Source organism: Podarcis gaigeae, assembly GCF_964106915.1.
Source record: "Podarcis gaigeae genome assembly, chromosome: 2".
Lineage (NCBI taxonomy): Eukaryota > Metazoa > Chordata > Lepidosauria > Squamata > Lacertidae > Podarcis > Podarcis gaigeae.
In genome coordinates this window covers 118,500,777-118,525,552 of record NC_139679.1, presented here as the reverse complement: position 1 = coordinate 118,525,552, position 24,776 = coordinate 118,500,777, and the positions used below count along the sequence as shown (strand labels likewise).

At 46.1% G+C, this 24,776-nt stretch overlaps 2 protein-coding genes across 6 annotated transcripts in view; one reads left to right on the top strand and one right to left on the bottom strand.

Annotated features, from left to right (window-relative positions):
- LOC310837360 (uncharacterized protein) overlaps positions 1 to 19,104 on the bottom strand; it is a 33,684-nt gene extending 14,580 nt beyond the window's left edge. The window contains exons 1-4 of one of the 4 annotated variants that reach the window (XM_083723815.1): positions 18,804 to 18,941; positions 16,985 to 17,217; positions 7,117 to 7,392; positions 3,280 to 3,406 (exon numbers count right to left, since the gene is read on the bottom strand). In XM_083723815.1, the coding sequence (XP_083579941.1) occupies positions 3,280 to 3,406; positions 7,117 to 7,392; positions 16,985 to 17,110 (529 nt within the window). In that variant the 5' untranslated portion in view covers positions 17,111 to 17,217; positions 18,804 to 18,941. Of the gene's footprint in view, positions 1 to 3,279; positions 3,407 to 7,116; positions 7,393 to 16,969; positions 17,218 to 18,803 lie in introns of those variants that run through there. The other 3 variants (XM_083723816.1, XM_083723818.1, XM_083723817.1) reach the window with 3 other exon arrangements.
- The window catches only part of LOC310837433 (uncharacterized protein), a 42,904-nt gene that overhangs the window by 8,247 nt on the left and 9,881 nt on the right, over positions 1 to 24,776 (top strand). The window lies entirely within an intron of this gene.

The following is a 24,776-nucleotide window of genomic DNA, read 5'->3' as shown; positions in this document are numbered from 1 at the left end:
TGGTCAGAGTACTTTCCACACTCTGAACATGAAAATGCTTTCTCCCCTGTGTGTAAAGCAAGGGTTTGGCCACAATTGAAGCTTTTCCCAAACTCACATGTATGGAGTGTCTGATAATTAAGAAGGTCACTATTCCGGCTGAAGCACTTTCCACAATTGGAACATTTATGTGGCTTCCATGTGGTTTCTCTGATGATGAGAATGGCTACTATGATCTCTTAAGCTTTTTCCACACACTGAGCATTTATACTGTTTCCCTCCAGAATGGATTCTTTATTTAACAGCACACAGCTCTGAGTGAAGCTCTTTCCACACACTAAGCATTTATATGGTTTATCCTGTGTGAATTCTTGAGTGTAAGGAAAGGTGTCTCTTGTACGCAAAGCTGCTTTTACACACTGAGCACTTATATAGTTTTTCTCCAGTGTGGATTTTTTGATGATCAAGAAGTTTGGAGCTCAGACGGAAACACTTTTCGCACTCAGAACATTTAAACGGTCTCTCTCCTGAATGGACTTTTTGGTGAGAAAGAAGTGCAGAGCTCTGAGCAAAGCCCTTTCCACACTCTAAGCATTTATACGGTTTCTCCCCTGTGTGGATTCTTTGATGACTAAGAAGGTGACTGTAGCGGCTAAAGCACTTTCCGCAATTGGAACATTTATGTGGTTTCTCTCCTGTGTGGGTTCTCTGATGACGAGTAAGGCCACTACGGTCTGTGAAGCTCTTTCCACACTCTGTGCATTTGTATGGTTTTTCTCCAGTGTGGATTCTTTGATGATTAAAAAGGTTGTAGGTCTGTCGGAAACACTTTCCGCACTCTGAACATTTATGCGGTTTCCCTTCTGTGTGGATTCTTTCATGTTTAGACAGTTTATTGCTATCAGCGAAGTTATTTCCACACACTGAGCACTTATATAGTTCCCCCCCAGTGTGGATTTGTTGATGAGCAGGAAGCTTGGAACTCAAACGGACACTCTTTCTGTTCTCTGAACATTTATAGTGTTTCCCTTCTCTGTGGGTTCTTTCATGTAGACGAAGAAGTGACTTGTACTTGAAGCTCCTTTCACACTCTGAACATTGAAACAGTTTATCCCCGTTATGTTTTCTTCCAAGGGTGCTGGGATTCAATATTCTAGCTGGGTTTCTTACACAAGGAGAGACGTTTTCCTGTTTCTTGCCTGTATGATGTTTTTCCAGCATCAGAGTTTCATTGAAGCCAGCACCGTCTGGAACAACAGTGTCCTTCCTCAAATTCTCTTCCGCTTCAGTTTTAATTCCCTGGGGTTCATTCTCTTCACTGCTCTCCCTCCCATCACCTGCAGGAATAAAAAGGGAGGCCTGATCAGGGAAGAACAGGCACCAAAGTTCGAGAATAATCCCAATTAATGTCTGTGTGAAAAGCAGAAGGGGAAGGAAAGTCAGGGGGCAGCCACTGTTGATGGGCACTAAGACTGGACCGCATTCATCCTTGATCAATGCTCCTGCAGGCCGCATGCCGAAGGCACCGTGTTTTTCGTTCTATAAGAAGCACTTTTCCCCCTCCAAAAATGAAGGGGAAATGTGTGTGCGTCTTATGGAGCGAATGCAGGCTCCGTGGCTTCAGCGAAAGCAACGCGAAGCCTACGGAGCGCACCGATCCCTCTTGCTCTCCTGGCTTCGCTTCGCTGGAGAGGTGCTGCGCAGCTTTCCCTCTCTGCACAGCACCCCTTCAGCAAAGCGGGAGGAGAAATGGAAGGGGCTCCGTTTCTCCTGCTGCTTCGCTGAAGGGGCGCCGCGCAGAGAGGGAGATATATTTTTCCTCTTGTTCTCCCTCTCTAAAACTAGGTGCATCATATGATCGGGCGCATCCTATAGAGCAAAAAATGTGGTAAGTGTAGCCAAAGGTATGTATGGATGTATGGAAGTGCTGCCAAGGAGTGTGGTGGAGTCTCCTTCTTTGGAGGCCTTTAAGCAGAGGCTTGACAACCATATGTCAGGAGTGCTCTGATGGTGTTTCCTGCTTGGCAGGGGTTTGGACTCGATGGCCCTTGGGGTCTCTTCCAACTCTAGGATTCTATGATTCTATGATTGAAAGGTGAGCATGGCCACTCCACATTGTCTTTCTCACAACATACACCCTTGCATGTACACACACACACACACACACACACACACAGCCCCCACCTCACACCTGAACTGTGCATAACAGCTGGGCTGGGAGTTCTCAAATGGGTCTGAGAAGCAGGAAGGAGTAGGGTTTCATCCTCATCAGAGCACTGGGCTGTACCCATCCCTCAACTCTTGGCATCTGCTGCCAAAATCAGTGGCGTCTTGGTAGGCCAGATAAATTTGCTTTGTAAATCAGACCCTCAAAATGGAAGGTTGTGTATTATAGAGCTCTGGAAGCCCAGAGCAAATTTGACATCACACTTGCCAGGCAACAAAATCTCCCCTCTCCTAATCCCCTCGTGTTGTGCCTGAGGTTCTCCCAACTTGCCAGAACTGATTTGGAGGGGCACACAAGCAGAAGAGAGGAGAAAAATAGACCCACGGCACTTGTGGGGTTCATTTTACATCCCACTAGCATAACTATTTGGTTGTATCTAGCCCTGGGAAATTAAAAGACGCCTGCTTCTTGGAAGAAAAGCAATGACAAACCTAGACAGCATCTTAAAAAGCAGAGACATCACCTTGCCAACAAAGGTCCGTATAGTTAAAGCCATGGTTTCCCAGTAGTGATGTATGGAAGTGAGAGCTGGACCATAAAGAAGGCTGATCGCCGAAGAATTGATGCTTTCGAATTCTGGTGCTGGAGGAGACTCATGAGAGTCCCATGGACTGCAAGAAGATCAAACCTCTCCATTCTTAAGGAAATCAGCCCTGAGTGCTCACTGGAAGGACAGATCCTGAAGCTGAGGCTCCAGTACTTTTGCCACCTCATGAGAAGACTCCCTGGAAAAGACCCTGATGTTGGGGAGAAGGGGACGACAGAGGCCGAAATGGTTGGACAGTGTTCTCGAAGCTACCAGCATGAGTTTGACCAAACTGCGGGAGGCAGTGGAAGACAGGAGTGCCTTGCATGCTCTGGTCCAGGGGGTCACGAAGAGTCGGACACAACTAAATGACTAAACAACAACAACAAAGCCCTCGGTATGTATCAGGTCACACATTTCATCCTTAGCGCCTCTGTCAGCAGAGCTCAAAAGCAGCAGGGACAACAACTGAGACCTCGTGGTATGATCTTATGATGCTGTCCTGGGTGGGTGGGGAACCTCAGGCTAAGAGGAGGAGGATACTAACCCAGAGAGGCCAGATTCCTGTAATTCTCCTCCATGACTTCTCTGTGCAAGGCCCTCTGGCCCGGATCCAGAAGGGCCCACTCCTCCTCTGTGAAATGCACGGTCACATCCTCAAAGGTCACCGGGCCCTGAAAGCACAAAAAAGGGAAGAGCTTTATCCCACAGATAATTTAGCAATCCAAAGGGGTAGTTAAGGCGAGGTGACTGCAGGTTCCCCTGCGGAATCCAAAGGGTGTCTGAAGAGCCCAGAAGCCCCAATGGGATGCAGGACCTGACCACAAGAGGCCTCTCTTGTTCCCCAGCGAATGTTACTTCCGAGTTGTGGTGCCTCCGATCGTGGAGGTGGAACATAGCCGTTGTGGCTACTAGACAAGGTCAGTTTCTCCCTGGAAAAGCAATCACTCTTGCTAGAGAACATGTCAAGAGCTTTGCTGGATCAGGCCTATGGCCCATCTACTTCAACTCCCCGTTTTCACAATGGCTAACTACATACTGTATGGGAAATGCACTTGGAAGCCAAAAATGTATTGAGGATCAGGTAGGTAGCCGTGTTGGTCTGACACAGTCAGAAAAAAATTAAAATTAAAAAATGTCCAGTAGCACCATAGACCAACTAAGTTTGTTCTGGGTTTAAAATTTTGTGAAGAATCTGAAGAATACCTGGAGAATTTGAAGAAGTGTGCATGCACACAAAAGCTTATACCCAGAACAAACTTAGTTGATCTCTAAGGTGCTACTGGATAATTTTTTAATTTATTTCGAATGTATCGAGGACTTAGTGACCTGACACGGTTACCCTTCCTGCCTCTGTTCCTCCCCCCTTCCTCGCTCTTGTTAAGTTTTTTGATGGCGTGGGAAGAGTCTTTAATGTCCTGAAAATGCTGCCATAATCAGTTGGGAGGATAATGCTGGGTACTGTATTTTTTGCCCTATAGGACGCACTTTTCCCCCTCCAAAAATGAAGGGGAAATGTGTGTGCGTCCTATGGGGCGAATGCAGGCTTTCGCTGAAGCCTGGAGAGTGAGAGGGTTTGGTGCGCACCGACCCCTCTCGCTCTCCAGGCTTCAGGAAGCTCTCAGCAAGCCTTGGGAGCCCGCGGGAGTTCCCGTTGGGCTCCCTAGGCTTGCGGATAGCAGCCTGCATCTCGAAGCCTGGGGCGTGCTGCACAGCGCGCCACGGGCTTCGGTTCCCCCGACCTGGTTTGGAGCGCGCTTCTCCCCGCCGCCAGCCCCGCAAGCTCAGGGGACAGCGGGGAGGCGCAGCGCCGCCATCCTGCTGTTCCCCGACCTGGTTTGGGCTTCAGGCAGATATCCACAAGCAGTGGGAGCCCGGCGGGAAGTCGCAACAGTCTCCCAAGGCTTGCGGAGAGCTGCCTGTTCTGTGGGCTGGGGTCAGGGGAAGCTCGGGCTTCCCCCACCCCTGGGGGGGAAATAATTTTTTTTCTTTATTCCCCCCCTCCAAAACTAGGTGTGTCCTATGGGCTGGTGCGTCCTATAGGGCAAAAAATATGGTACAGTGGTGCCCCGCAAGACGAACGCCTCGCAAGACGGAAAACCCGCTAGACGAAAGGGTTTTCCGTTTTGGAGGCGCTTCACAAAACAAATTTCCCTATGGGCTTGCTTCGCAAGACGAAAATGTCTTGCGAGTTCCTACGGGGTTTTTTTCCTCCCCCCCCCTTTTTCTAAGCCGCTAAGCCGCTTATCAGCTGATCCGCTAAGCCGATAAGCCGCTAATAGCGCTAATCCGCTAAGCTGTCAATGGGCTTGCTTCGCAAGACGAAAAAACCGCTAGACGAAGAGACTCGCGGAACGGATTAATTTCGTCTTGCAAGGCACCACTGTACCTTCTTTGATGTTGGACATTGTTTTTTTAGAAAGTGAGGTATTGGGAGGGGATGGCTAATGGATGATCTGCACGTAGCCAGTCGCCACACAGGCTATATATAAAATCAGATGGTCTGGGCTAGGTTTCTATGAAGCTCATGCATGGACTGATCGGCTGCAGATCCGTGCAAACTGAGGCTTCTTGAGGGCTTCCAAGTGGCAAACTGAAGTGTTTGCTTGGCCCGTATACATTGCTTGCTGTTTCAGAATGAAATATTTAATCTTCTCATTCACTTGTGTATTTCGTATTGCTTCTGGATCTCATTTTAAAAGAACCACCTTGCATTTAGCAAGACATAAATCTGTACGAAACCCTCAAGCAGCACCTGAGCAGAAGAGCCTTCTCCTCTCCTGTGGTTTTCACCAACTGGTATTCAGAAGCATTCTTGCCCGGTCCACAACCGCCAGGGTTCGTTGCCACCAGTGGCCTCATCCTCCCTGAATTTGTTTAATCCTCTTTCAAAGCATCGTTGGTAGCTAATAAAGCTTTTCAAAGGCGCTCTGAATACCACTTTTTGGGAAGGGTAGAGAGAGCAGCACTGATGTGCTCATTTCCTGCACTGGGGCATCAGGTTGTTAATCATCATCATCATCATCATCATCATCATACCCCGCCCATGTGGCTGGGTTTCCCCAGCCACTCTGGGTGGCTCCCAACAGATACTGAAAATAGAATAAAACATCAACCATTAAAAGCTTCCCTAAAAAGGGCTGCTTTCAGATGTCTTCTAAAAGTCAGATAGTTGTTTATCTCCTTGACATCTGATGGGAGGGCGTTCCACAGGCCCTCTGCCTGGTTCCCTGTAAGCTCACCTCTTGCAGGGAGGGAACTGCCAGAAGGCCCTCAGAGCTAGATCTCTGTGTCTGGGCAGAACGATGGGGGTGGAGACACTCCTTCAGAAATACTGGGCCAAGCCTGTTTAGGGCTTTAAAAGTCAGCACCAACACTTTGTATTGTGCTCGGAAACTGCCACTGTGAGAACAGGATGCTGGACTAGATGGGCTCTTGGCTTGATCTAATCGGCTCTTTGTATGTTCTTACTGAAAGGAAATCCTAAAGATGTCAATGGGACTGAATACCAGGTGCTGGAAATCACAAGTGGGGAGAGTGAGGCTGTTGAGCTCATGTCTTGCTTGCAGGCTTCTCACTGTGGCACCTCTCCGGCTATTGGCCTCATCTTGCAGCCAGGCTCTTCCAAAGTTCTTCTGCAGCTAAGGAAGAACATATTAGAGCTGCAAAAAGAAAACAGAAACAGACTGGCAGAGTCCGAGACCAGGGAGAAGAATCGGTGGAGGAAGATTGGAAGAAATTTAAAGATTATTTACAGAAACATTGTAAAATTAAGGAATGTTAGAAGGATGTTGGAATGAAGTTATGTGGTTTTAGCAGAAATGTTATAAAGGATTAAGAAAAAACAGACTGTTAATTGGTGAAAGGAGGAAAAGTAAAGTTACATTATATTAAGATAAATTACAGGACAAAAATTGGAAAAGATGGAAAGGATTTGCTGAAATAGCTAACCGAACTAGAATACAAAAAAGGGAGGTGTGAGGAGGTCAAGGAAACAAGCAAATGAAAGATAAGTTCTGGGAAGATTTGCGGTTTCTTTTTAATTGTTCTTATTTTTCTGTTTTCTTCTTTTTCTTTTTCTTTTTTTCTTTTTCCTTATTGTGATGTGTTGTTTTGTTTTTGTTTAATATGGTGTTTTCTATTTTTTCTTTTTGTAACCTTTAAAACTTTAATAAATATGATTTTTTTAAAAAAAGAAAACAGAAACTATGCAGAGCAGGCATAGGCAGCCTCGGCCCTCCAGATGTTTTGGGACTACAATTCCCATCATCCCTGACCACTGGTCCTAGGGATCATGGGAGTTGTAGTCCCAAAACATCTGGAGGGCCGAGGTTGCCTATGCCTGATGCAGAGCATTCAAAGCCTGCACATCGGGCAACAGTACCAGAAGCCGAGAGGAAGGGGCAGATCCTGCACAGCTCTCCATTCCTTCTTCCTGCAACCGATTCAGCAGCTCTCCAGAAACAGTTTCTGCTCCACGCAGAGGAGAAGACGGTCTGGAAGAAAACGTCACCATCATTTTTGCAACGGAGCAGGGGCTCTCGTCCGGGGGTGGCGGCCACAAGACCAGGACTGCGATTCCTGCATCGCAGGGCGTCTGACTAGATGCCCCTTCTAATTCTCCAGTTCTGTAATTCTGTGGTTCTGTTGTTTTCACCATCTGCAAGGGAGACAAAAGAAGGTCGGAGGGCATTTTAGACCTTTGCAACAGCGGGGGGCACCTCAGGCCAAATGTGGATCTCCAGACCTCTCTGCCTGGCCCTCTGAACCCCCCCCCCAAGGCCACACCTCCTCAAGGGCTTTCCCTCGGTTGGAACGTACCACTTGAAATGTGAGCATGTCTCTTGCTTGCACAGCTAGAACGATGCTTACTATACCAAAGTGAAGAGTCACATTCATTGCTCCACCCATTTTTTGCCTCTGGCTCCGCCCACAGGGGGGGTCACACCCACCCACCAAGGAGGCAAGCGATGGCCACCAACTCTGATGGCTTTAAAAGAGGATTAGACAAATTATTGGAGGAGAGACCTATTGAAGGCCTCTAGCTATGATGGGTATGCTCTGCACCTACTCTTGGGTTTTATTCTTTTAAGGCTTACAGCAGAGTTTCTTTCTACAGAGAATCTTTATTATTTACAAAAAAATTTACATTGGTCAAATAAAACAACACAATTCCTTCTCCTCTAGCCATCTGGCCAGAAACTCAATTGCTTTTTTTTTTTAATAAAATTTTTATTAGGGGTTTTTACAGAATAGAGTACAAAGACAATAAACAACCTTGCTTTTATCTCAACAGAGTTTCATAACTTCTTTGGACTTCCTCGCATCTCCCGCTGCCATTTTCATCATCATAAATTTTTTCCATGCAATTTATCATCTAATTTGCAAATTTTATAACCGCTTATTTAAATATAGTCCTCTGCAAATTTATTTCTCTTAATCTCACTTTACATCCCATTCCAATCCGATTTTGTGGTGGCCAATTATTTATGATCAAACATCCTACTTAACTTTCCACCAGATCACAATATTTTTGTAAATAAGTCTTAAATTTCCTCCAATCTTCTTCAACCCTCTCTTCTCCCAGGTCTCGAATTCTGCCAGTCATCTCAGCCAGTTGCATATAGTCCATCAGCTGCATCTGCCATTCTTCCAGCGTGGGTAGATCTTGAGTTTTCCACTTCTTAGCGATAAGTATCCTTGCTGCTGCTGTTGCGTACAAAAAGAATGTTCGATCCTTCTTTGGCACCATCTGGCCGACAATGCCCAAGAGGAAGGCCTCTGGTTTCTTAAGGAAGGTATACTTAAATACCTTTTTCAGCTCATTATATATCATTTCCCAGAAGACCTTCACCCTGGGACAAGTCCACCAGAGGTGAAAGAATGTTCCTTCATTTTCCTTACATTTCCAACATTTATTGTCTGGCACATGGCATATTTTGGCAAGTTTAACTGGGGTCATGTACCACCTATATATCATTTTCATTACATTTTCCTTCAGAGCATTACATGCCGTGAAGTTCATCCCCGTGGTCCACAACCTTTCCCAATCCTCAAACATAATATTATGCCCAATATCCTGTGCCCACTTTATCATGGCCGACTTAACCATTTCATCTTGTGTATTCCATTTCAACAGCAAGTTATACATTCTTGAGAGTACTTTGGTCTTAGGTTCTAACAATTCTGTTTCCAACTTCGATTTCTCCACCTGGAATCCTAACTTTTTATCGTTTTTAAAAATTTCTTGAATCTGAGCGTAGTGTAACCAGTCTCGCACTTTGTCTTTCATTTTTTCCAAACTCTGCAATTTCCAATTATTACCCTCTTTCTCTATTATTTCCCAATATTTCGGCCATTTGGCCTCCATATTGGGTCTTTTTCGGGCCTTGGCCTCCAGAGGTGATAGCCATCTTGGAGTTTTATTTTCCAATAGGTCTTTGTATTTTGTCCAGACATTAAACACTGCTTTCCTGACAATATGATTCTTAAAGGCCTTATTGATCTTAACTTTATCATACCATAAGTATGCATGCCAACCAAATGCATTGTTAAAACCTTCCAGATCTAAAACATCAGTGTCCTCTAGAAGTAGCCAGTCTTTTAGCCAGCAGAAAGCTGCGGCTTCATAGTACAACCTTAAGTCTGGCAGGGCAAAGCCCCCTCTTTCTTTCGCATCAGTTAATATCTTAAACTTAATTCTGGGCTTTTTGCCCTGCCAGACAAATTTAGAAATATCTCTCTGCCACTTCCTGAAACACTCCGTCTTGTCCACAATTTGCAATGTTTGAAACAAAAACAACATCTTAGGCAATACATTCATCTTAATAGCAGCAATTCGGCCTAGCAAAGAAAGCTTCAATTTTGACCAACTGTCCAAGTCTCTCTTAATTTCAGACCAACATTTTTCATAATTGTCCTTAAATAGACTCAGATTTTTTGCTGTTATGTTTACCCCTAGGTACTTTACTTTTTTAACCACAGTTAGTTCTGTTTCTCTCTGAAACCGTTCTGACTCTGCATCTGTCAAGTTTTTTCCCAACACCTTAGTTTTCTGTTTATTTAGTTTGAAGCCCGCTACCCGACCAAAGTCCTGAATCAATTGTAACACTCTTTTTGTGCTAGATTCTGGCTCTTGCAATGTCAAAACAAGGTCATCTGCAAAAGCTTTAAGTTTATATTGTTTCGCTCCGATCTGAATCCCTTGCACCAACCGGTCCCCTCTAATCAAGTTCAAGAGCACCTCCAGGACAGAAATAAACAACAAGGGGGAAATCGGGCAGCCTTGTCGTGTCCCTTTTTCAATCTTAAACTCTTCTGTAACCACATTGTTAACTATCAGTTTTGCCTTTTGTTCTGAGTAAATCGCATCAATCCCATTTTCAAAACCCCGCCCCACTCCCATTTCTTTTAAATTCCCCTTCATAAATTTCCAAGAGATGTTATCGAAGGCCTTCTCCGCGTCTATAAAAATTAAAACTGCTTTAGTGTTAATATTTGTTTGCAAAAGTTCCAAAATGTCAATAATGTTCCTTGTATTAGCAAACAAGTGTCTTCCTGGGAGAAAGCCTGCCTGGTCTTTATGAATTATCTCATTTAAAACTCTTTTGAGTCTTCCTGCCAAAACGTCAGCAAATATTTTATAATCCACATTTAAAAGGGAAATGGGACGGTAGTTCTTAAGTTGTGTCTTTTCAGTTTCTGATTTTGGTATCAATGTGATGAAAGCTTCCTTCCACGATTCAGGCGCCTTCTTTCCCTCCATAATTTCATTGCTGACCTCCATCAGTGGTTGAATCAAATAGTCACTTAATGTCTTATAGTACTTGGAGGTCAAGCCATCTGGCCCTGGAGACTTGCCCAGCTTCATATTCTGAATGGCATGTTCTATCTCTAATCGTGTTATTTTACTATTCAGGAGTGATCTATTTTCTTGTGATAGTTTTTTAAGTCCATTTTTCTCCAAAAATTTTACAATCTCTTCCTCATTTTGTGGCCCTTGAGTGTATAATTTCTTAAAATATTTCTGGAAACATTTTCTAATTTCCACCGGGTTCTGAATATATCTTCCTTCTATTTCCAAATTTGTTACTATATTCAACTTTTGTCTCTTCTTCAACTGCCAAGCCAGCAGTTTCCCACATTTATTAGCCGATTCAAATGTTTTTTGTTTCATTAATTTAATCTTCCATTCTATTTCCTGATTTATCAGTTTGGAATATTGTGCCTGATGAAGTTTAATTTCTCTCAAGATCGGCTGTGACTTCGGGTTTACTCTTAGTTTCTTCTCTAACTCTTTGATTTTCCCCAAAATCTTATCCTTTTTCTCATTTTGTAGTCTTTTCTTTATGGCGTTCTGTTGTATCAAGAACCCTCTCATCACAGCTTTGCTTGCGTCCCAGATTGTTCTTTTTTCCACTGCAGTGTTCAAATTTATCTCAAAGTAGTCCTTTATTGTTTTTTTGGCCTTCTTAATAATCTCCTGATCTCTAAACAAGTTGTCATTCATCTTCCATCTAAAGGAGCCGGTTGGTAATAGTGTCATGTCCATTTTCAACGCGTTATGATCGGAGCAGGTCTTTGGGCAGATTTCCACTTTCCTAACCTTAGGAGCCAGACCTCTAGAAATCCATATTTGGTCAATTCTTGTCCAAGTCAGTTGGGCTTCAGAGAAAAATGTTCCTTCTTTCCCCAAGGGGTTCTTTGTCCTCCATATATCAATCCAGTCCATGTTGTCTGTCATTTCAAAAAAGGTCTTTGGTAGTCTGCCATCTTTAATATCCTTTTGGCTTTGTGACCTATCCATGTTCGTTGAAACGATCCCATTCATATCTCCCATCATGATGATGTTATCATAGTCCAGATAGTCCAGCATAATCTCATGCAACTTCTTGTAAAATTCTGATTTCCCTTCATTTGGAGCGTAGATTCCTAATATCAAAATTTTCTCTCCTTGGTGCTGTATTTCAATTGCCAAAATTCTTCCATGTTCATCTTTAAATAACAATTTTGGTGAGAGGCTCTCCTTCGCATATATCACCACTCCTCTCTTCTTAACTGAATCCGAAGATATAAATTCTTGGCCTAACCTTTTATTTACCAATATTTTTCTGTGGAGCCTAGTCACATGTGTTTCTTGTAGACAAGTAATGTCTAGTTGCTCCTTTTTTAATATGTGAAAGATTTTCTTCCTTTTTTCCGGGCTGTTACAGCCATTTATGTTCCAGCTTAAAAGTTGCAGAGACATCCTGGATGGATCTGTTTAATTTCCTTGGGATGGTGTTTTGTTCTGTGAGTCTTCAGGGTTCTGTGGTACAGGTACCTGTGGTGGTTCAGGCCCTGAGGGTAGTTCAAGTCCTTTATGAAGGTCCTCTCCGTAGGCAGTCAAAAACTTATCCCTATCTTCCAGAGTTCTAATTTTAATCTTCTTCCCTCTAAAGGTAAAGGATAATCCTTGGGGAAAGTCCCACCTAAAGATGATTGAGTTGCTTCTCAGCAGTTTTACTAAGTCCAAATATTCAGATCTGAGGTCCAACAGCTGTTTAGGAATGTCCTTAAAAATCTCAATTCTTTTGTCCGAAATGTTCAGGGATCTTCCGTAGTGCAGGCCCAAAATCTTGTCCCTTTCCTCCTTTGATCTCAACGTAATCAAACAGTCTCTGGGCTTCTCTCTCTTTATGAGTCTTCCAAGTCTGAAGGCTGACACAATTTTAAAGTCTTCCTCCTCTAGACCCCAGAACTTGGAGAATTCTTTGGTCAAAAACTCAGCTAGATTGCCTTCTTCCACTTCTGGTATCGATCTTATCCTTAAGTTAGTCTCCCTGTTCCGAAGTTCCAACATAGAGAGGTAGGTCTGGTGTTCCCCAACCTGCTTGCTGAGCGGCCTTACTTCTTTTTCCAACTCTCCCACTCTTTGGCTGGTCTCTTCGGCCAGTTTCTGATTTTCACCTGCAGCCTCCTTCAGTTGTCCGATTGCTTGTGCATTCTGTGCAACTTGCCCAGATAATTTGTTTAAAGTTTCTGTATTAAGGTCAATTTTCGCAGTTTGTTGGTCAACTTTCCTGTCCAAAGACTCCAATTTCTCAAGAATTCTCTCTAATACAGAACCAGATCCTCCTGAGGCCATCTCTTCTAGTTGTAATTCCTCAGTTTCTCCCTCCCCTGCCTGTGACAGGGAGGTAGCTTTTTCCTCCGAGGGCAGAGTAGGCACAGATGATCTGCGTGTTTGTGAGGCTGCAGTTAAGGTTGTCAGAGTTGTTTGTCTAGTTCTTAATCCCTTTCTTTTTGCGCCACTCATTCCAAAGTTATCTAGCAGTCAAGGTCAAGCTGAGTTGTTCCCATGAGAAAGCTACGGCCCAGGTGGTAGCAGTCAAACAGAGGGCCGGGAAATAGAAAGTAAAACAATGTTTTTGTTATAAATCCTCAATCCTCTAGGGGGAGCATAAAATGTCCTAAGAAGAAGAGTCCATTCCAATCATACAAAATCTGAACCAATACTTAGGGATCTTCACAAAAGTAGTTTTAGCAGAGTTGGTTTTAAGTTTGCCACAATATTTCAAGTTGTGCTTACTGGAGTTCCATAGTGCAAGAACGTAACCATTCTGAACTCCCTCAGACTGTCTCAAAGTTTAAACACAATGTATCCAAATTTGCAGTCTGACAGTTCTACTGCTCAGGCAGTTCTGACACCTGGGCTTCTTAAGTAAAGTTGTAATCCACAAAGAAGAGGATATATAAGTCCTGATAAAAGTCCAAAAATCAGTTGCTTACAGTCTTTAAGGGGATTGAAAGTAATTTCTACGGGTGCTCAATCTGAGCTGTCAAAAGTTCTCTCTGTGCCTCCACTCCTCCTGCTCTTTGCTTTAAAAGTCAATGGCTGCGGAAGACGGACTTCCTTTTCCTCGTCACTCCGCTTTCAGCTTGTTTTCAGTATTTTTAGTCCCAAAATTTAGTAAAGTCCTCAGTTACTCACGGGTTGTTGCGTTTTAGAATCTTGTGTTGCAGGAAGAAAGGTCGGCGCTCACCGGCAACAGCAGCGCGGCTTCGCTCCGCTGAATGCGCATAGACCCACAGCGCCGCTGCCCCCTCTGCGATCCGGAGCCCCTTACGGGGTTCCCTCAACGTTTCGGGGGTTGCTCCTGGCGCCCGCCGGGTCCCGAGACCGCAGGCTTCCGCTGCCTGCGGTTTTCCAAAATGGGTCTCCGCTTCGCCGTAGCGGACGACCCTTTTCCAGCGGAGCTTCCCTCTCCCGGTTAGGAAAGGGCAGCCATTACCGTTCGCGCCGCCTCCGGAAGTGAGAAACTCAATTGCTGACTCATTTGCACTTCTGTTCATTTACACACAGACTGACATTTATTGACCACATGCCCTTAATAAAGGCACCTATTGCTGGGGAGATTTTTCTGTTGCCTAGCAACCTGTCCAAGATCAATCCTCAAGTTCTTTCTAGAATATTCCAACAGGTTTCCCATTAGGGCATCTGGTTGACCGCTGTGGGAACAGGATTGGAGAACTGGGCGCAAGCTAACAAAATGAATTTCAATGGTGACAAATGTCAGGTTCTTCCTCGTTTCCATTTTTGGGCCATTAATATTCTTGCCGCTGTTACTGCATATTGAAAAAGTTTATAGTCCCTTCTGTTTATCTCTCTTCCTATTATTCCTAACAAAAAGGCTTCTGGTTTCTTTACAAATGTATATTTAAACATCTTTTTCAGCTCATTATATATCATTTCCCAGAAGCCCTTTACCTTCTTACATTCCCACCACATATGGAAAAACGATCCTTCTTTTTCTTTACATTTCCAACACTTATTACGCGTTTTAAACATTTTTTAAACTTGACCGGTGTAATGTACCATCTATATACCATTTTCATAATATTCTCCTTTAACGCCGTACATGCAGTAAATTTCGTATTTTCATTCCATACTTTTTCCCAGTCAGCCAATTGTATATTATAACCAAAGTCTCTGGCCCAATGTATCATAACCGACTTTATCTCCTCATCCTTTGTTTGCCATTCCAACAACATTTTATACATTTTTGACATTATCTTATAATCACTATTTATTATTTCTGTTTGAAATTTCGATTCTTTTTCTGTATATCCCCTCTCTTTAAAATCCTTTTTAAACATTTCATTTACCTGAAAATAATGCAACCAATCAAACCAATCTTTAACTTGTTCATATGGCTTCATTTTCCATTTCCCCCCTTCTTTAATTAGTAAATCTCCGTAGGTAATCCAATTCCTTCTCATGTTAATTTTCTTTACACTCATAACCTCTAGTGGAGACAACCAGTGTGGAACTTCGGGTTCGACCCATGGTGGAGATTTGGCGCGCCGCTTGCCTGCAACTCCTAAGCCTCCCCATAGCTGTCAAAACGAAGGGGGAAGGGGGGGGGATGCTGCTGGCAAAGCAGCGCAGCTCCCGTCCTAACCCGACGGCTCAGGGTAGGCTTGGGAATCGCAGGTGGGCAACGTGCCGAGTCACGCCCCCACTGCCCCCCCCACGCTCCTGTGCATTGTGCCACAGAGTCATGGGCGCAGAGTCATGGAATCCCAGTCCAGAGTCTTGTGTACCCCCGCGCTTAAAAGTGGATCACTGACCTACATACAGTGGTAACTTGGTTCTCAAACTTAATCAGTTCCGGAGGTCCGTTCCAAAACCAAAGCATTCCAATTCTGTGTCCAGGGCAGCAGTTTACCAGCTCCATCTGGTATGCAGGCTGAGACTCTACCTGCCTGCGGACTGTCTTACCAGAGTGGTGCATGCTCTAGTTATCTCCCGCTTGGACTACTGCAATGCGCTCTATGCGGGGCTACCTTTGAAGGTGACCCAGAAACTACAACTAGTCCAGAATGCGGCAGCTAGACTGGTGACTAGGAGTGGCTGCCGAGACCATATAACACCGGTCCTGAAAGATCTACATTGGCTCCCAGTACGTTTCCGAGCACAATTCAAAGTGTTGGTGCGGACCTTTAAAGCCCTAAATGGCCTCAGTCCAGTATACCTGAAGGAGCGTCTCCACCCCCATCATTCAGCCCGGACACTGAGGTCCAGCTCCAAGGGTCTTCTGGTAGTTCCCTCACTGTGAGAAGTGAGGTTACAGAGAACTAAGCAGAGGGCCTTCTCGGTAGTGGCACCTGCCCTGTGGAACGCCCTCCCATCAGATGTCAAGGAAATAAACAACTATTTTACTTTTAAAAGACACCTGAAGGCGACCCTGTTTAGGGAGGTTTTTAATGTCTGATGCTGCATTGTTTTTGATATTTGGTTGGAAGCTGCCCAGAGTGGCTGGGGAGACCCAGTCAGATGGGCAGAGTATAAATAATAAATTATTATTAGTATTAAAACCAAGGCGTGCTTTGTGGGATGTAAACCTGCAGTCAAGTGCAACATTCTGACTAACGCTCTCCATGTTCTAACCGATTGCGGTGACAACCAGTTTGTCAGTTGCTGGTAGTTTTGAAAGGTAACTGCTCAGTTTTAATCACCCCAGGACCAACTTCCCTCTGGTATAGTTTATTTGCTTGTTATGTAACCTAAGATTGCCTTCCGGTACAGTTCTGTAAACCTGAATGAATCTGAGAGTAAAACAGTTTTATATTAACATGAATCAGATTTGTGTGTGTATTCTTTAAGTGGGATTCAAAGGGATTTTTTAACCAGGAAGGCATCTTTATTAGTAGAACTCAGACGAGTCAGCAACAAGCTGATCGCTGCATAAACTTAAAAAGGGGATTGTTTAACTCTGCTAACGGAAACCTCCCCACATGCTTTCCCATAGAAAGCAATGCAAAATGGAATAGTCCGTTCCAGACTTTTAAAAACAACCCCTAAAACAGCAATTTAACATGAATTTTACTATCTAATGAGACCACTGATCCATAAAATGAAAGCAACAAACCATGCACTGCAGTCACACAATCAACCAGTAGCTGAACTGGGTTCCACACAATCACAAAAAAAGAACCGCAAAAACGAAAACGCAAAATAAATATCAAAAACAGACAGACCTCAGCGTTAACACTCAAAACAGAAGTGTGGCACTCAAATCGTCAGCGTAACACTCAGAACGGAAGTGTGGCATTCAAAATGGAGCATGTTCAGCTTCCGAAAAAAGTTCGCAAACTGGAATACTTACTTCCGGGTTTGCAGTGCTTGGGTTCCAAGTTGTTTGAGTACCAAGGCGTTTGAGAACCAAGGTACCACTGTATTCAAAACCACTGACCTAAAGTGTAAGCACCTGGGTGAAGCCATCTCTCACCTGCTGCCGTTCCTCCTCCTGCTTCATGTCCTCTGCCCGGCTCAGGTGGAAACCTTTGGCCAGGGAACTGGTCTCCTTTCTGCATCCCATCACCCAATTCTCCATCTCCGGGGGGAGGGGAGCCAGGAACTGCTCCACGATCGCCAGGTCCAGGTTCTGAGTTTTGGTGTGTCTCTGGCTTCAGCCACTTGTGGCAAAGATGGTGGAGTCGGCTGCAAACATACAAGGGCAATCTTGCTCCAAGGAAGAGTTTCACTGACAGGGACCAGGAGCTCCCGGCTTAGCTAATGAAAGGAATGCAAACACGCAGCGGCGTAGCGTGGGTTGTCAGCACCCGGGGCAAGGCAAGTAATTTGCACCCCCTAACCCCTAACCTGCCGCCGCTGCCAGCTTCTTCTTGCTGCTGCCTGGGCTGGGGTATTTACGGTAAGGTAGCCACGGTGATGGCGGTGGGTCCGTGTCAGGTGATCTGAGGCGAGTTGCCGCTGGCGCTGCCGCCCAAACGACGCTGCTTGCCCGGAGGAGGAGGAGGGCAGAGAGCGAGGAAAATGCAACATGGCCCAGCAGCTGCCGCAGCAGCAGCAGCAGCAGGGCTGTGAGGAGGGGCTGCCTGGCGCGCCCTCCGCGGCCCTGACGCGCGGGGACCGTGGCGAGCGCTGAGAGCCGCTGCCTGCCGGACGCCTTCAGCCCGGACGCGCGCACAGCTCGTCGGTTCCGCAAGACATGGGGCTCTGCTACAGCCTGCGCCCGAGGCTCTTCGGCGACTCCGGAGGTGGCGAGCGCCCCCCCCCAGATGTTGCGGCCGGTGCGGCCGGCTCCTCCTGCACCCCCCACGCTACGCCACTGCAAACACGCAAACACACACACACACAGTGGGTGTCAACCTTGCATGGCTGGAGCATCTATACCACTCCTCTGGGAATAGAGGCAGCTTTATGGAGTGAGACCACTGGTCCACCTAGATCAGGGGTCTGCAACCTTTAAGACAAAAAGAGCCACTTGGACCCATTTCCGAAGAAAAATAAACTGGGAGCCGCAAAACTCGTCATTATAAAAATAACTTTTTTGTCACTTTTTTATTATTTCTTTGTTTGACCCCTCAGAATTACTCCTCCTCATAGAAATAAACGTTAAATTAACAAGTTACCTTTATTTGTGTGTCTGTTCTTCACTCCCCTTCAAAACAGTGACCAGCGTACATGCCCCCTTTCAATGCAGTGACCAGCGTACATGCCCCTTACAATGTAGCAGGCGGGCGAGCGGGAAGGTGACGTCAGGACGGTGCGTGACTAACGCACACATCGCCCCCATGCGACGTCAAAGCCAGTACAGCGCCCGCCACAGTGGGGAGTGTCGGGGTGCACAATGTGCCTACTCCCCTCGCTAGTATCCGCCCCGGAGCCGTAGCAAAGGTGTAAAAGAGCCACATGTGGCTCCGGAGCCGCGGGTTGCTGACCCCTGACCTAGATCAATACAGTCCACACTGACAGACAGCAGCTCGCCAGGATTTGGGGCAGGGAGTGTCTCTCTCAGCCCTAACTGGAGATACCAGATACCTTAGAGAGCCGCTGCCAGTCTGCGCAGGCAACGCTAAGCGTGGTGAAGCGATGGTCTGACTCAATATTCTTGGGTTTTTCATTAGTTGGCTGGTGGCTTGCAAGTGTTAAAAACTTGGAAGCGGCATCCACCCCGTTCCCCAGTCTCATCTGCGCATCAACTAGCATTGCTTGAAATATCAAATAAAACGCGCCCTATTGGAAACCGGGGGTGGGGTGGGGAGAAGAGTCTCCTGACTTACGGTTTATTTATATTTGCAAGGACGACTTCAGATTGCAAGCCTAGGCGCTGAACCACATGAATCTTACATAGGACGAGAAAGAGACAGAGAGAGTGTGTGTGAGAAAGGGAGAAATGGAGAGAAGGAAGGGAGGAAGGGAGGAAGAGGAGGAGCCTTGGTAGGATTCCTGGGAAAGTGCAAAGTGCATTTTCCCCCGGGCGATCGGCCGGTTTCCCCACCTGCCCTCTGCTGGCTGGAGCCGTGCAAAGTTGATTGTACCCAACAGCACTTTTTTGCAAGCTTTTTCTTTTTGCAGAGAAGGACCCCCCCCCCGCCCCATTCTGACTCGCAAGCTCTCGAAATCCATCCCTTGGTAGCGCTTCGGTCAAGATGTTTTATTTATTGCATTTATATTCCCCTTTTTTTCCTCCAAAGGAGCTCAACGCAGCGTACGCAGTTCTCTCCCTCCTCATTGCAAAACCCCCCCCCCCAACATAGCTGTCAACTTACAGATTTGATAATAAGGGACCAGCAACCTCGAAAATAAGGGATCAGCAGCCAAAATAAGGGATTTTGGCTTAGCTTATACAGAAATCCGGCACTGATGGAGCCATGCTGCTTTGGCTGCCACTGACTGTGTTTTGCGGGGGGTTGGACTAGATGATCCTAAGGGTCTACAACTCCGACCAAAGAAGAGTGGCAGACAAAACTAAGGAACAACGTCGAGATGGCAAAGCTTACAGGCAGAATTGGAAACCAGGAAGAGGACCTCTTTAATAAAGAATGGGGAAAAGTTTATCATTTAGTCGAAAAGCTATTGTCAAGCATAGGCGCCGACTCCATGGGGCCTGAGGGGGCCCGAGCCCCCTCAAAAATTCGCCCCCCCAATAATTTAAGAAAATTATTACCGTATTTTTCCGGCATTCTGCCTCAGGGTCTTACTGCCCACCCTGCTCTGTTTCCTTGCTGTGTTTGCTCAAACGGAACAAAGAGCAGGGAAAGCCCCTCCCCTCCAGGCAGAGGGAAAGCAGAGTGTGTCTCTGTGCTCCGTGCAGGAGGGAGAGAGAGAGAGCGCGCGAGCTGGCTGACTTGGGTGGGTAGGTGAGGGAAAACTTTTGCCTTCCTTTCCTCCCTCCTCCTGTTATACCCCTCTCCTGCATTCTTAGCCAGCTGCTTCTCTGCACACCCCTCTCCTGCTCCGTGTCCCTTCTGTGTTTTTCCTTCCCTCCCCACTTAAAATGTGGTTAAAAAGCATGGATCCACATGGATCCTCAGGATCTTTGCATTGGGTCAGCCCAAATTCACCATCAGATCACATAGCATGTCCATGGCTACAGCCTGCCCCCCAAAAATCACGCACCCACTGTTGCCTGGGGCTGCAATGGTGCAAAAATGTGGTTAAAAAGCATGGATCCACATGGATCCTCAGAATCTTTGCATTGGGTCAGCCCAAATTCACCATCAGAGCACATAGCATGTCCATGGCTACAGCCTGCCCCCCCAAAATCACGCACCCACTGTTCCCTGGGGCTGCAATGGTGCAAAAACGTGGTTACAAAACATGGATCCACATGGATCCTCAGGATCTTTGCATTGGGTCAGCCCAAATTCACCATCAGAGCACATAGCATGTCCATGGCTACAGCCTGCCCTCCAAAAATCACGCACCCACTGTTGCCTGGGGCTGCAATGGTGCAAAAACGTGGTTACAAAACTTGGATCCACATGGATCCTCAGGATCTTTGCATTGGGTCAGCCCAAATTCACCATCAGAGCACATAGCATGTCCATGGCTACAGCCTGCCCCCCCAAAATCACGCACCCACTGTTGCCTGGGGCTGCAATGGTGCAAAAACGTGGTTACAAAACATGGATCCACATGGATCCTCAGGATTTTTGCATTGGGTCACCCCAAATTCACCATCAGATCACATGTCTGTGGCCACAGCATGAAGCACAAAAATGATACATCCACTGTTTCATTCAGAATGTTTTTTCCCCTTGTTTTCCTCCTCTAAAAACGATGTGCGTGTTATGGTCAGGTGCGTGTTATAGAGCGAAAAATACGGTAGTTATATTATGCTTTGTAAAATCACAAAATTATGTTGGTATTTTTTATTTTCCTTGTTTGATGATAGTTACCTTTTAAAATACATTCAGTAATGAGTTAAAACAAATAATTATTACGGTAGTAAAAGAGGCGGCGCGAGTAGTTTTGCTCGGTGCGTGCGACTGGCCCAGCCCCTCTTTCCTTTTCCTCTCTTCTGCTCTCCCGCCGGGCGCCTGAGGGAGAGTTACTTAGCGGTTCTGAGGAGCCGCTGTTGTTTTGGCAGGGGAAAAACCGCCGCCCGTGAACCGCCAAGCTCCCTCTCTCTTTCCAGCCTCTCTCTCTCTCTCTCTCTCTCTCTCTCGCGCTATGGCCAAGGAGGAGGAGAAGCCCTTCAGCCAGTCTCTGGCCGAGTGGCGGAGGTTCATCTACAACCCCAACAGCGGCGAGTTCCTGGGGCGAACGGCCAAGAGCTGGGGTGAGGAGGGCGAGCGAGCGAGCGCGCGCGCGGGGGGGAGGGAGGGGAGGGGGCGGCCGGCACGAGGGGCGGTGGGAGGCGAGGCGTGGTGGGCACTTGCCTTGCCCACCACGCATCTCTCTCCTTCTCGGTCTCTCTCCCTCCCTCAGCTGGCGAGGGGGCCACGAGGCGGGCGGCAGCAGCAGCAACGGGCCGGGAGCGGATCTTATAAAACTTCCCGGGGCAGGACCCCAGTATGGGCCCCCCCCAATATTTTTTATAAGTCAGCGCCCCTGTTGTCAAGAGTTACATACATTGGCAGGACTGACAGAAAACTTGTAGTAAAAATTTGAACTATGGATGGACAAATGATTTATAAAAAGAGGGTTATGAAGGGATGCAGAGGGGGAAATCACGTCGGGGCTGCCGCTGTCCTGGCGCGAGGAGTTCCATCGGCCCTTCCCCGCCCCGAGAGAGAGGGAGAGAGGGAGACTCTCGCCCACGCCGCCCGTCTCCTCGGGAGAGACGGAGATGCGGCAGCTCGCTCTGTTGGTGGAGGACCCCGAACCGCTGTTTCCCTCCCGAGCCGGGCGAGCATGAAACCCGGGAAATTTAAGGGACATCATCAATAAGGGACAGCAGTGGGACACAGCTCTGGGATAAGGGAGTTTCCCGCCAAATAAGGGACGGTTGACAGCTATGCCCCACAACAACCCTGCAAGGTAGGTTAGGCAGAGAGCCGGTGCTCACTCAGTGAGCTTCATCATGGCTGATCTGAAGCCCCCACCCCGTGCGGAGTTGATGGACACACAGAAAAACTTTCTGACAGTCAGAGCTGTTCAGCAGTGGAAAGGACTCCCTCGGGAGGTGGTGGACTCTCCTTCCGGAGGTTGGGTGGCCATCTGTCATGGATGCTTTAGCTGAGATTCCTGCATCGCAGGGGGTTGGGCTAGATGATCTCTGGGATCCTTCGAACTTGTCCATTTCTTTTAGGTCAATCTTTTTAAAAAAAATTAAAACAGAAAAAGTGGGGGAAGCAATAGCAATTGAAATATACTCAGAGTCGCAAAGTGATTTCATGCTCTTTATTCAGCTCATAGTGGTGAGGAGGAATGAATGAATGTCCCCTCAAAGTATCTGCTTTATATACATTATTTACACAAATGGGCTGCACATGATTGGCTAATTCTGGAATTCTACTGTAAGCCAATCAGGTTGTGGATTCACTTCTATCTGGAGCATGATTGGGTGGTTCCTGCCAACCAATCATACTGCTGCATTGTTCTAAGACCAATCAGACTGCTGCATTCTGAATCCTATTGTTCTAGGACCAATCAGACTGCTGCCTTTTGGATCCTATTGTTCTAGGACCAATCAGACTGCTGCAGTTTGGATCCTATTCAATTCAGTACAGAACAGCAATACAGCTGTCAATGTTATACACGTCAAAGCAACAAACTCACACATCACAAGCAGCTGATAAAACCTGTAAAAAAGAAATAAATAGTAGATAAAAGCAGGTGGTGATTTAAAACCAAAAATCAATAAATCAACATCCCTGCAGTGCATACAATTGTGGGAAGGTTTCTTTTAGCAGAGTTAAACAATCCCCTTATAAGTTTACGCAGCAATCGGCTTGTTGCTGACTCGTCTGAGTTCTACTAATAAAGATGCCTTCCTGGTTAAAAATCCCAGTTTGAATCCTTCTTAAAGAATACAGTGGTACCTTGGGTTATATACGCTTCAGGTTACAGACTCCGCTAATCCAGAAATAGTACCTTGGGTTAAGAACTTAATTCGTTCCGGAGGTCCGTTCTTAACCTGAAACTGTTCTTAACCTGAAGCACCACTTTAGCTAATGGGGCCTCCCGCTGCTGTTCTCCTCCTGAAGCAAAGTTCTTAACCCGAGGTACTATTTCTGGGTTAGTGGAGTCTGTGACCTGAAGCGTATGTAACCTGAAGCGTCTGTAACCCAAGGTACCACTGTACACACGAATCTGATTCATGTTAACATGAAACTACAGTGGTACCTCGGGTTACATACAGACGCTTCAGGTTGCAGATTCCACTAACCCAGAAATAGTACCTCAGGGTAAGAACTTTACCTCAGGATGAGAACAGAAATCGCCCACCGGCAGCAGCAGGAGGCCCCCTTAGCTAAAGTGGTGCTTCAGGTTAAGAACAGTTTCAGGTTAAGAACGGACCTCCCGAACGAATTAAGTTCTTAACCTGAGGTACCACTGTATTTTACTCTTAGATTCATTCAGGTTTATAGAACCGTACCTGAAGGCAGGCTGAGGTTATGTAGCCTTATGAGGCTTTGCCCTCGGGTGGGAAAAATATTGCGCCTGGGAAAGGGAAGTGGGAGTCAACAGACACTCAAGGAATAGTTTCAGAGAAAAGGCTTTTATTTCTACCATCCATGAACTGGTAGGAGGAGCAAGTGTGATAAGTCACAAAAAGCATGCACGAGTTCACAGTCATGTGCACAAGCATATATACCCATTCCAGATCCCTCCCCCTTTCTCCTCCTTCCAGAGTCCTGCCCCATGAGTTCCTCTGAGCATGAACAGAAAGCTGTCTTGGGACTATTGGGACTCTTCCCAGGAAAGGGTTTCAGAGTGTTCAGATATGTTTCAATCTCTTGTTCTGGCATGGTTCCCGGACAGAAAGTAAGTTGCAATGTGGTTCTTTAGCAAGGCCAGAAGGCATCAGAAAGGCCTGAGAAACAATGGACTGTTCTCTACCTTTGTTACAATCTTTTTAGTTACAGCAAGCGGAATGATTCTGATGCTTAGCTAATGCCTTTTAGCTGCTGAGAAAAATGATTTTGAAAAGCTCAGAGAAGCTTTGAGCCTGCTTTGGTGGGGGGTGACTTTGGGCCTTGGTGGGGTCACCTGTCCTCACCTTCCTTCAGTTACATAACAAGCAAATAAACTATACCAGAGGGAGGTTGGTCCTGAGGTGACTAAAACTGAGCAGTTATCTTTCAAAACTACCAGCAACCGACAAACTGGTTGTCACGATGTAAACCGCAGCTTTACATCCCACAAGATGATCCCTGGGATCCCTTCCAACTGCCTGTTTGTTTTAGGTGAATCTTAAAAAAAAAAAAAAAATCAGAAAAGGGGGGGAAGCATTACAGCTGTCAAAACAATGTTATACATGTCAAAGCAACAAACTGACACAACACAAGCAGCTGATACAACTTAAAAAAAAGAAATAGTAGATAAAAGCAGGTGATGATTTAAAACCAAAAACCAATAAATCAACATCCCTGCAGTGCATACAATATCCAAAACATATTAGTCAGGCCAGTAAGTTTATTATTCGTCTCTCTCTCAGGAAGTTACAGATAGGTAGCCGTGTTGGTCTGCCATAGTCAAAACAAAAAAATTCCTTCCAGTAGCACCTTAAAGACCAACTAAGTTAGTTCTTGGTATGAGCTTTCGTGTGCATGCACACTTCTTCAGATACACAGATGGACTTC